The 13,033-nt window shown below is 43.2% G+C and overlaps 1 protein-coding gene across 1 annotated transcript in view; it reads right to left on the reverse strand.

Annotated features, from left to right (window-relative positions):
• Positions 1-13,033, reverse strand: part of ACVRL1 (activin A receptor like type 1) — a 226,429-nt gene that overhangs the window by 99,397 nt on the left and 113,999 nt on the right. The window contains exon 4 of the mRNA XM_069653897.1: positions 1,247-1,455. Within this exon, the coding sequence (XP_069509998.1) occupies positions 1,247-1,455 (209 nt within the window). The remainder of the gene's footprint in view (positions 1-1,246; positions 1,456-13,033) is intronic.

The following is a 13,033-nucleotide window of genomic DNA, read 5'->3' on the forward strand; positions in this document are numbered from 1 at the left end:
TAAAACAAACTTGCTTTATAGTGAAAAATGAGTGAAATCCAATATACCATGAAGGTTTTCAACACATACACATTACATAATCAAATTTTTCATAAACAAACCATTTTTCTTTTTTCACATAAGGATTTGCATAGAAATGAATACAAATTAATAAGACAAATACATTCTCGTGCATCAACGTATTCCAAACCGATGATTCCTTGTGGCTAATAGAAATTCAAAGTCCAAAATTCAAAATTCAAAGTAATAGTTCATCAAGTCACGACATCCAATTCATAGAGAATGTCTCTCTCACTCCATAATCAAATCAAGTGTGACAATTCACAAATGTCTCTGATGTACCTCCAAAGTGGTAATGAGGCCCATAAAAAGAGATGGAATAAAATGTAGCTAGAGACAGCACTTGTCCTGCAGCAACTCTCTGTCATGGTGGTGTGGAAGGCTGTGCCATAGGGAACCAAACTGCACCTCACTGAGGAGGCCCAACAAGGCTGCAACGTATCTGGGGTTGCTTGTTTTCCGTGCAACGGGGACTTGGCCTAGCAGTTCACCATTGGTAGCAGGACCTGACTGATTTGCATGTGGCTGGACACCTTTTGCAATGGCTCAGACACGCTTAAAACAGTGGTGTGGAAGGTTGCCCAGAGCAATGCCAGTGGTTCAGATTCATTCAAAACCTTCCACCCATCCCTTGTGGTTATAGTTTGTCTCACTATGTGAGAGAGGGTATGCCCAGACATGCATCTCTTGCTCGCTGCACCATAGGGAACCAAGCTGCACCTCACTGAGGAGGCCCACCAATGCTGGAACATGTCTGGGATTGCTTGTGTTTCCGTGCAGAGGGGATCTGGCCTAGCAGTTCGGGCTGGGCTGCTACCATTGGTTTGATTTGCATATGGCTGGACCCATTTTGCAATGGCGCAGACGGGCTAACAAACGGTGGTGTGGAAGGTTTCCCAGAGCAATGTCAGGGGTTTATATTCATTCAAAATCTTCCACTCATATCTTTTGTGGTTATACTCTGTCATGGTTAGACAGCCTCACTAGATCTGAAAGAGCTCTATGTCTCCTAGAGAACATAGCTTGTCCTGCGGTACCTCCCAGATGTTCCCACTAGGCCTTAGATGGCTAGCTGCCAACTAGAGCATGTGAATAAGCCTGCAGCAGCGCTTTGTCAAGGCCAGACGGCATCACTTAACCATAAGCTTGGCCACTACCGCATAGAGGAAGCGTAAGAAATGCTCACCCCAAGGGTGCTGTCACCAACAATTGATGCCTTCAGTAGGTCTGCATCCCCCATATGACTCAGCTGGGACAGTAGCCTCTTCCTGTTGCGCTGTCTCAGTTTCCAGGTGAAGAGTCCGATGAGGAGTCCGAAGAGCAGCAATATCACCAGGGGAAGCAGGATCACCAGGGGAAGGTTACTCGCCGATGGGTCGGAGATTGGAGGACCATCTGCATGGAACATAAGAAGGGACAGTTAGACGTAAATACCGACAACCTCGAACTCTAGTTTCAACAGCCTGAGCACCTATTGCTGATCTTGGGAGCAAGTCTCATGCAACATCGGCTTAGGTTAGTTGACATTCTGACCATTCGTTAGATGCATGTCCTGATGCAACCTCAGTTGGCTTCTACTGATCTATGCATTAGGCTAAAAGTAGAAAGAACATCGCACAAGTGCACGCCCCTCAACTGATAATCTGCAGGGTGGGGATTGTACCTCCACATCTGTATTGCTGCCCCTCTAAGACCAAATCATGGTATAGCCCTGCTGCACGGCATAGGAGGCAGAAACCTCTCAAACCCCTCCTTACACCAAGGAAATATCAATATCTCAGGAGGCCATGCAGCACCAGAGTAATATCATGTTTATAAATCGCCCTTCTAAGTGCTCTACTAGGAGTTGTTATTATCAACCAATTTCCTGGGACTCAGTGGATCGACTCGGAAGTAGGAAAAGCTGAGGCAGCCTTGCCAGGATATGAACTTGCCACAGTATAACCAAGCCACATTTACACCCCGCAGCACCGATCCTGTCTTTCAGTCAAGAGTTAGAGTCAGAGACTTAAAGTTAGAAAGTTAGAGTTCGAGACCTACCTCTTCAAGCATTAGCACATTCTCCTGCACTAACTGCCATACCCGCTTCCACTCATGTGTCCACATTAGCCATGTTCTCTAATCCCCTGTCTAATATCATGCTAGACCCCTTCTTGGGCAGCATTTTGTTGTATCTCAGCTCGCTTTACGATAGATACAAACACATTTCAAATACAAAACCTTTTTAAGTCTTGGCATAATTCCTGAGGTTTTGTATAAGTATTTTGTAGGATGGTGGACCTAGGATGACCAAGACTTACAGTCCCTGCTGACCCAGGCGAGACCTGAACTCAGGTCTACTGCCTGAAGTGCAGTGAAGTGCAGTGCTTGCTAGTTAAATGCCAAGCAGCAGGGTGGCGAGTGACTCTCTGGCGCCGGTTGGCCATGTGATGCTACCTGCTTTTGCAAATGTTGGGCCTTAAAGTGGGGAGAAATGGGACACGTGCCCTGCACCCCATCAATCCTTACCCCCCCACCCCCACCTACCTCCCAAAAAAGGCATGTGAGGGTCTCAGGATATAAATGAAAAGTATTGTTGGTATAGTACCTACTAACGTGGGGAAAATGTGCCCTGCCTGTCACGTTGCGCCACATAGCCACCATTTTGCCGGACAGCTCAAAAACTGTTAATGTATGTACTTTATTGCGTTTCAGTTTAAAGTCATTCAGTCTAGGGATGTTGAAAGAAAGCTTTGATGTCCAGTGTATTCATGCTCTGATTGGTTCAATAACCTAGACGTGTCCACGGACATCTCACCTACCACAGGAAGAGAAGGGGGGAGGGGGTTATTTACTTGAGAAGCAGGTTGGCCTACTTCTTGCTGGCCTTGAAGCCCTGTGGCATCCAACACCATACATTAAGCAGCTGACACACACTACACAGCTCTCGAACCCTCGTTTTATTCAGGATAAAGTCTGAGAAATTGGTTTAATCGAATCCGATGCATCTCCCCAAAATCGTGCCAGAATTGAACAGGATAACAGCCATAAGGAACTCATAGGAACTCAGAGCACGAGTGGTGAACTGCCAAACCGGCAACTCTTGACTATGCAGGCAACAAAGGAATGTACCTAGGAAACGTATCACATTTTCAAGCATATCACAAAACTGCATTAATGGCAACACAGACAGTGTTTTCACAAATAAAAGCTACCTAAATCTCTCCGGAAGAACCATGCAAAACATAGCATGGTGAAACACGTGTAGAGGGTGTCAGCTCAAATAACCAGAGGGTGTTAGCCTAAACAACTAACCACAATATTGAATGTAAACAAAGGAAAATCTTTTTTTCTTCAAAAAGTAACAAATGTGAATGAAAATGAATCTGCATTTTTTAAACATCGGTAAATAATGAAAACAAATGGAACAAATCAAATTGAAAAATTGTGAAGAGAAAAAGCATAAAAAAATGGAATGAAGTAATTCTGTATAATTTTCTTTTTGAATACAATTTTGATGTGGAGCGCAACAAGTGGAGTCTTTGTGGTTCTTCCTTCTTTACATAAAGTCTGAGAAATGAATGAAAGCATCAGGGTAGCATTATATGTGGAGGGCATATAGGAGACACCCCGTCTTTGTTCAGTCATGTGCTACACCATGGTGGAAGAGTGCGGAAGCCTTGTTACTGCTAATTTCGGAAGGCAGCTCTCGCTGACCACATGTGGGATGCATTCTTGCTGTCCCTTTAAGTTATATAAAGTGATATTTGTATAGCACCTAGCTCCCATAATCATGGCCTCAGAGCACTTTGGATTGACTGGCAGTTTATCAGACCACAGTCTGAACATACACGATACCAGTGTATTGAATTGCTTCCAACTAGACATTCATGATCATAGAGAAATTACATTTTTGTCAGTGATGACTAGAAGAATAATATCGTACTGACCCCTTTCTATGTTGCTGCAGTTGCTGTGTGGTTTGCTGCGTCAGCCACTATGTGGTAGCAGGGCCGAATTTGACATGGGATTCAGCTGCCTAATATGGGGCACTGCAAGAATGAAGTAGCAAGCAGCGTGTAGTTATGCTTCTATCATCTCCTAGAGCAACTGTTCACAGTTGAGGGCTATGCAATACTTTAATACAAGCTGCATGCATATCGCATGGAAAATGCATGCACAGTTTGTAAAGATTACAGGCCAAATGATACTGTTGCACAAAAACCATCAGTTAAAGTCGAGAGACATGTCACATTTGAACATTTTGGCAAACTTTTCACGCTGAAAGACAAATGCAAGCCATCTTTTCATGGGGGGTTAGTGCCAACTGCCCTGAGATTGTTTTTGCTATTTCTCTGACAGACTTGCCGTCTTATCCCTTTATGTGATGTTAGGTTATGTTAAATTGATTTATACCATGCAGTGCTGCAATTCTCATGGTCCCCAGCTGCTTATGAGAGTGAATGCTCTCACAAACCTGCTGCACTGTTTCACTGTCTCCTTACGGGAGCTGGGGTGGACTGGGCCGTAAGGAACTCTGGAGATTCCCTGGTAGGCCTCTGCAACTGTCAGGTTTCCGGGCAGATGTGGCCAATAATGATTAATTCCTGATACTCACTTGTTTAATTTGAATTACATACATTTCCTGTTTTTTAATCTATGGTAGTTTGGGCCTTAACATATTCATTCCAGAGTGCAGAGGTTATCCCAAGTCAAGATGGTGGAAGGAACCCAGAGTCCTGATTGGTGGAAGATTAAACAAAGGGCTAGGCAGAACATTCCCAACTGCCTTTCATTAAGAATTGTCAAGGAGATAGGTCCTGTTGTTTTGGTGTCCTGTGTTTCCAGGCCTGGAGTCGCAGAAGAAGCAGGAAAAAGAAACAGTTTTCAACTATTTGAGAAGAAATCTTATCAAGAGCAAGAAGATTTGTGTACATCTTCCCAATTTAGATAAGTGATGCTCTTATAAGTAAAGATAAAGATATCAGTTTTTCTTTAAAAAATGTATTTAAATAGATCTAATTGTCTTTTAAAATTAGTTTCAAGTTGTTTTCTCATTAGAAATTAGGAAGTATCTTTCTTTTTTCCCTTGTGCTTATTAGTTGCAGGAGGTTTGAATTTTAATTTTTGACTATGCATGCGTGCAGGACTTAAACTGTCAGGAAACAGCCTTTCACCGTAACGTTTACTGCTGCCTGTTTATGTTTTCGGCTGCGTGTACAACATTACCTTTCGATGGCTGCTTCTCATTTCATAGTGTTCCTGTTCCTTGAGTTGCGCGACAGAACCTGAGTACTTCCTGGCCGTATCGCGTCAGATTCGTAGTAGGTGACTAATTCTGGATGTAAGCCTTTTGCCTGTCGTGTGGCGACTGTATTTTCAGTTTGTTTCTCTTTTCTCTTACAGAGCGGCACACGTAGTTAGCTTTCTTTGACTAGCGTGGCGACTCTTTATTCCTGTTGTTTACTTTTCTGCACAGCTCTCGTAGTATACATTCCTGACTATTGTAGTGACTGAATTTCCAAGTTTGTTATTTTTTTTTTAATGATGCCCACGCTATTAGCATTTCTGGGCTGGCATTGCTCACCTAGTAGCTTTAGTTTAGGTAAATAGGAAGTAATTAGCTTTTTAAAAAAAGATTTTAATAGGCTGCAGTTTTAATTCTGGAACTTTGATAAAGAGATAACGCTTACACTACAGAACCGTAAGGTTGTCAAGGAAATTACTTTGTGAATATTTGCGCTGCCAACTGAAATTCATATTAGAAAGTATTATTATATTCAGGTTAGGTTAAGAAAGGACAAATGGTGTGAGGATCAACCAAGTCTACCAAGTCTACGAACAAAATCCAAAGAACTATTTTTATTGCCTTATGACAAGAGAACTCAGAAGAGTTTTCAGTGTAACTACTATGAATTGGGTTTCTTCAGTTTCTACCCAGTTTTAAGAAGCAGGCAATAGTTTTGGAGAAAGACATTCAAGTAGATACTGTAAAACACAGCAGAACCTCTACTACAATATCAATGTCACTGATGCCAAAGTGAAACTAATGCTCTAGGCTTTCAGCAGAGGAATCTCAGGTACCGTTACACATCTTTGGGGTCAGTGAGTGGGAGATGAAATTAACAGACTAGAAGCTTACCTTGTGTTTTTTTCATTCATGCAGACATCCATCCTAAGGAAGAAGATCCACTGTCTGAGTTTTTTATTTTGTCCCATTCCCCTTTTCCCCAGGGGTGTTTTGAACTCTGCTGTATTTACAAACAGTTGTGAACTGGACACCTTTGTGGGTCTGTGGGGTTTAGCAGCTCCCAAGGAACTTTGGAGACAGGACCTTACAGCACCCTGGGCCTCATTTGTGTGCTACCCTGTTTTATTTCCACATTTTATCATAGGAAAGGGTGGACTTGCTGAAAATGTGTAATGTACGGCCACTTTTCAAATTCTTTCCAAGGCCTCGTTTGGGTCCCAGTCCATCCCTTTATGTGAGTTCCCTTTGTCATGAACGTAGCTTGCTGTTTTGCTATTGGAAAAACATGTATCATTGGTGTCCCTTGCTGTTTCTGTCTCTGTAAGGAAGTCTCTTTATTATGCATCTGTCTTGATGCCATGCTGTGTGAGTTATAGCTGGTCAGATAGCACAGTGAGCTAAATGCTGGCTCCTGATATCTGTGTGCAGCTTGTTGTGGCAGGTTTAAATCCTGGTATGGTCATCTCAGCCTTTCATCCTTCCATGATCAATAAAATTAGTGCTTCTCTTTGCGATAGTAATGTCTTCTGTTATTTCAGCACTTTTGCTATCCAAGAAATACATTATTTACATCTTTTGGACTGATCTTGTTTCTTTTTCAGAGTTATGTGTCACGCGTTCCTGCCTTTCTGTCTTATTAATAGACTTACTTCTCCCATGGGCCTGTCTGTCAAAGACATGTCTTGCAGTCTCTTAATGAGAGCTATGCTTGCTACAGACATCTTGTGCTGTCTATTTAGAGGCATTACATCCCTCGTGGATCTGTCTGCCACAGACCTGCATTGTTGTCTCTTTAGGAGAGTTAGTTCTCTCATGAATACATCTTTGAAGAGGAGTAGATCCTTCCCCCATATCTGATGACGGACAGGCGACTATGCCATTTAGGGGCCGTGTCCCACCCCCTGGTCCAATAGTGCAAATATGAGAAGAATTGTGCACTCAGACAACTGTATTATCCATACCCTAAACGGAAACAGTGAGGATAACCATGGTATGGACCATGGATGACAGAAGTGACGCCAGTTAAGCAAGGCCATCATATAGTTGCATAAGAGACAAGGTAAAACATGTATTTATCATAGAATAACACAGACATTAGGCCACGCTGTGTTTAGATATGGAGGATGTTATTCACACTCAATAGATATTAGACATCAGAAAACTTGTAGTGTTCAGAATAATGGTTCCCTGACAAAAGAAATAAGACTGCAGCAGCCGTCCATTATCTTAAAATGGACTCCACAGTTTGCCTTGCAAATCAATAAAAGATTTAAGTCTTATAGGAATTTACAAGTGCTTAGAACAATAGAAACACAGAGTTAGGAAAACCGAAGATAAATGGTTGAGCCCCAGCCAAGGGTGACTGAGAGCAGCTGAAGACAGGTGCAGACAATTTGGCAGCATTTAATAGCAGAATATGTGATTTTCAATGGTGTGACTCATAAAACTAAACTGGAACACAGTCAGAAAAGATAAGGCAGGGGACATTTGCCAATAGAAAACCAGACAACCTATGTCCTCTCCTCGATCTCTATTTCTACCTGTTGTGTTCCCCAGGGGTCTAACCTCTCTGCCTGGCTGTTCAACCAATACCTGGCACTTCTTGCCCACCGCATTGCCGCTCTCTGCCCCAACCTTCAGTGCTATGCAGATGACACTCAGCTCATTTTCAGGCTACCTGCAGCCACCTCTTGTCCTTCTCTCATCTCTGACTGTCTGTCTGCTATCCAGGAGTAGTGTGCCACCAATGATCTCTGCCTTAATGCCAGTAAGACTGAGATTCTCCTCATCAGAACACCCACTCCCTCCTTTGCTGTCTCTCTCTAGCTGGAGGGCCTTCCCGACTTAAGATAAGTGAAATGTCAAACTGTATGTACACTGCATTTCTTTAAGTGCACGAGCGGGCACCATTTGCCGGGGAAAGGGCCAAGGTTCGGGGAAGGCAGCATGACAGCCTACTAATTCTCCACTGGTGCTCAGGGGTTCAGGTGCACAACATACCCCGGACGAATGGACTGGTTCTGTTTTGCTCGAGTGTAAACATTCGTTCACGTTTGAACAAACCCCATGCCTTTGATTCTCCAGTGCTGCTAACAAGAGTTTGGTTGGGAAAACTTTGGGCTGGAAGTGTGAATGGCAAAATGCTTATGTTTTGATGTTCATCACCATTTTATGTTCAGTGTTTATAAGGGTTGCTTATGCCAGCCCCTGGAGCAATGTGTTATGTCTTTCATAATGGGAATATTCCCAATTGTACGTTCCATCCTGCTTGCTATGCATATTGTTCCTGTCACAGGGTGAACGAGGTACATGTATCAAGGTGTACTACAGAAGCATGTAATGAATGTATTAAGGAGTACAAAAAGGGTATGTTAGAGACAAGGAAATGCACCGTTGAGGGTGTTACAAGGTATTAGTCAGGATAGGGTTTTTTCCTGTTGCATCCCCAGTCCTATCCAAACTAGGTTCTCCCTCACCCTCTATCCGGTGTTCCTAAAATCCCCTACCCTGTCCACAACCTCTCCCTAACCCTCTTCCCCCCACTGGCTGCCACGTGGTGTCCTGTTTACTATATAGCAGGTTCCTGTGCCAACCACGGTGGGAGGGTCGACTTCATTTGGCTTCTGTGGTTTGGGGGAGAGTGTCAACCTCTCTTCCCCATTTATGTTGTGTATCTTCACATAATAAGCCACCCCCATATTGGGATACTTACAACCACACAAGCCAAATGAAAGCGACTCCTCTGCCTTTGGCCGATGTGCCAAAGGTGCTCCAAGACATTCAGGTGGAATTAGCCCATGCTAGACAAGAATCCGATAATTTAAAAACACAGGTACAGAGTTTGGTCGCTCAGAGGACTCCGTTAGAGGGGGCTAGTGCAATGGGAGCCTCCTCAAGCCACAATTCTACGGTAATTGTCCAACCTCCTAGTAGTGTACCTTTGGCAGCGCCAAAACGCTTTTCAGGGGATCCTAGAAAATACATGATGTTCCTTACCCAATGTAGACTACATTTTTTGTACACACCCACAGCGTTTGAGACAATTCAGGCTAGGACAGCTTTTGTAATTTCCTATTTGACAGGAGATGCAGCAGCATTGGCTATGCCATTGGTACAAAAAGATGATCCTCTGTTATATAACTGGGATGGGTTCTTAGCGGAATTTGGCAGGCTATTTGATCGACGAGAGGTGTCATTAGCACAGGATAAGGAGTTGTTGGGATTAAAACAGGGAGCTCAGGATCTGGTAACATATGTAACACAGTTTAACCGACTGATAATAGAGATCAAGTGGCCGGTGGGCAAGCAAACAGTGTTATTTTACCAGGGATTATGTGAGGAACTTAAAGATGCGATTGCGCAAGAGGAACCCCAACCAAGAACCTGTACTGCCATGATAGATTTAGCCTTGAGGTCGGATCATCGCATGAATGAGTGGAAAGGCGATAAAAAGAGACCGAAAGCAGAGCCATTTGTGCGATTAGACAGGAGTAGAGGAGGAAGGACAAGTGAAGTGGAACCAATGCAGATTGGGAGTGTAAGAGGACCGTTGCCAGCGGCACAGAGGGAACAATGCAAGGTTAATAAGTTGGATTTGTATTGTGGGCAAGCAGGGCACTTTATACGTACATGTCCCAATACTCCTCAGAAGAGTGGTGAGAAGAGTGCGAAGGAAGCGGGAAAAGAGTTGGCCCGGCCTTAGGGGGAACACAGGTCTCAGGCCCATTTGAGGTAAGATTTCGCAGATGGATTGCAAATACAGTGGGGGGTAAAACTTCTCACTTATACATTCTGGTGATGTGATGTTTTGCTTTGATGAAACAGGAGGTTATGGCGATGGTGGATTCGGGGGCGACAGGTAATTCTGTGGATATTACATTTGCTGCATTGTTAGGATTACCTTTAGTGGATAAGCAAAAGGTAGAAGGAGTACAGTGGGTAGATGGTCCCTCATTAGTATCAGGACCGATACGGAAACAGACTGAGAAATTGGAAATGATTTGTGTAGGTGGTCATCAAGAGGAAATTACATTTGATTTAATAGCAGCACTTCAGTTCGGTTTGATTATGGGGATGCCGTGTTTGAAATTGCATACCCCCCGGATTGATTGGGAAAAGCAGACAGTGGGGTTTGATGAGCAACGGTGTCAGGAACACATACTACCAGAAGTAGGCCCCGCAGCATTGTTAATTGAGAAAGGATCAGAGGGCTCGGTGGTGGGAGCAGTGGGAGAAGGAATTCCCTCACAATACATGGAGTTTGATAAAGTTTTTGACAAAAGAGTGGCTGAGCAGTGCCCCCTCATCGGACCTATCCTATAATTGTGTTATTGAATTAGAAGAAGGAGCAAAATTTCCCAGCAGTAGAATTTATGCCCTCACGGAAAAGGAAAATAAGCATCTACGAGATTATCTAAATGAGATGTTGTCTAAGGGATTTATTAGACACTCTACTTCTCCAGTTTCTTCACCGTTATTTTGTGTTCCTGAGAAAGAAGGGACATTACGCACATGCATTGACTATTGTGCATTAGACAAGGTAACCATAAAGAACAGATTTCCCTTGTCCTTGATCCTATTAGATCAAGTAAAGGCTGCAAAAATATATACCAAGTTGGATTTAAGGGGTGCTTACCATCTGATATGAGTAAAAGAAGGAGATGAGTGGAAAACTGCATTCAGGACCAAGTTTGGATTATTTGAGTATCTCGTGATGCCGTTTGGTTTATGTAATGCTCCTGGAGCTTTTCAGTTTTTTATGCAAGAGGTATTGCATGCGTTCGTTGATGTTTTTGTCACTGTCTACATTGATGACATTTTGATTTATTCAGATTCCCCCAAGCAACATGTAACACATGTGAGGGCAGTGTTGAAGAGGTTACAGGAATATCAATTGTGTGTGAAATTAGAGAAATATGCATTCCATGTGACACAAGTGGAGTTTTTGGGATTTATACTAACACAGGGATTGTGATGGATCCAAAAAAGGTTCAGGCCGTGATGGACTGGCCTTCCCCACAGTACATAAAAGACATACAATCTTTCTTAGGGTTTACCAATTTCTATAGGCGCTTTATCAGCAACTTCTCTAAGATTGTCACTCCCATTACACAACTATTACACAACTACTAAAAAAGGCGGTGTGGTTTATGTGGAGTGTGGAGGCAGAGAAAGCCTTCCAGGAATTGAAGGTAGCGTTCACTACCGCCTCTGTGTTAAGACATCCTAACACAGAGAGAGTGTTTCAGGTGGAGACGGATGCTAGTAATGTTGCAGTAGGAGCTATTTTATCACAGAAAGATGAGAAGGGAATATGGCACCCAGTGGCATTTTATTCTAAGAAGCTGTCGGGGTGTGAACAAAATTATTCCATCACTGATGAAGAATTGTTGGCTATTCGGTTAGCATTCCTTGAGTGGAGACATTATTTACCTCGGGCAAGGCATCAGGAAGTGGTGGTAACTGATCACAAGAATTTGCAGTACTTCAAAATGGCACAATCCCTTCGCCCTAGACAGCTACAATGGTCCCAGTACTTCAATTAATTTGATTTTGTGGTGACATTAAGACCGGGTAGTAAGAATGGAAAGGCGGATGCTTTATCCAGGCAACAAAATTTGGCCAATCCAGTAGGTGAAGTTAAGACCATCATTTCGCAGAAAGAATTATTGGTGCTATTACGAAGCAGGTCATTGAGCTGGTCAAGAAAGCGTTACCATTCAGACAATTGCAGGAGTGGCGGAAAAGACATCCGGCACAAACAGTACAGGAAGGATTCCCCTATCATCATGGTAGATTGTATTTACCAACTATGGAATTACAGGATAAAGCTCTATACTGGTGCCATAAGTCTCCATTAGCAGGACATGCAGGTCTGAGAAAAATGCAAAATATGTTAGAAATTTTTTTTTGGTGGCCCACATTAAGACAAGATATCGAGACTTATCTGGGGTTGTGTGAGAATTGTGCACGTAACAAGGCAGAGCATGTGAAGAAAAGAGGGTGGCTACAACCGTTACAAACCCGTTAAACCATGGACTCATATTTCTATGGATTTTATTATGGATTTGCCTCCTGATAATCAATTTGATACAATGTGGGTAGTGATAGACTTCTTGTATAAACAAGCCCACTTTGTTCCATGTGTGGGAATACTGGGGGCGGGAAAACTGGCAGAGCTATTTTTGCAACTTGTGGTAAGATTGCATGGGTTGCCAAAGAGTATTGTCTCAGATAGGGGCTTGTAATTTACCTCCAGATTTTGGCATGCCTTTTGTCAGATGCTGGAATTCAATTGTGCGCTCTCCACCAGCTATCACCCTCAAACTGATGGCCAGACAAAGCGAGGGAACCAAACATTGGAGCAATACTTACGAGGGTATTTGGGGGATGGCAGAGATTCCTGGGTACAGACCTTATGGTTGGCGCAGTTCACCTACAATAACACATACCATACTTCCCTGGGAATGGCACCCAATGAATGTTTATATGGTCAAGAGCAGAATATGATACTGGAACATTTGGCAGAAGTGGAAAACATGCCAGTGTTACAAGAGCGCAAGCAGTTGCTTCTTGAGGTCAGGCAAAAGGCACGGGCAAATTTGGAACAAGCCAAAAGACAGTATAAAACTCAAGCTGATAAGCATCGACAGGAAGGTCCTAAATATGAAGTGGGGGATAGGGTGTGGTTATCAACACAGAATTTATCCTTGGTAGGATCACGGAAATGTTTACCTCGTTTCA

This window comes from Ambystoma mexicanum, chromosome 3q, assembly GCF_040938575.1.
Source record: "Ambystoma mexicanum isolate Mex_15411 chromosome 3q, UKY_AmexF1_1, whole genome shotgun sequence".
Taxonomy (NCBI): domain Eukaryota; kingdom Metazoa; phylum Chordata; class Amphibia; order Caudata; family Ambystomatidae; genus Ambystoma; species Ambystoma mexicanum.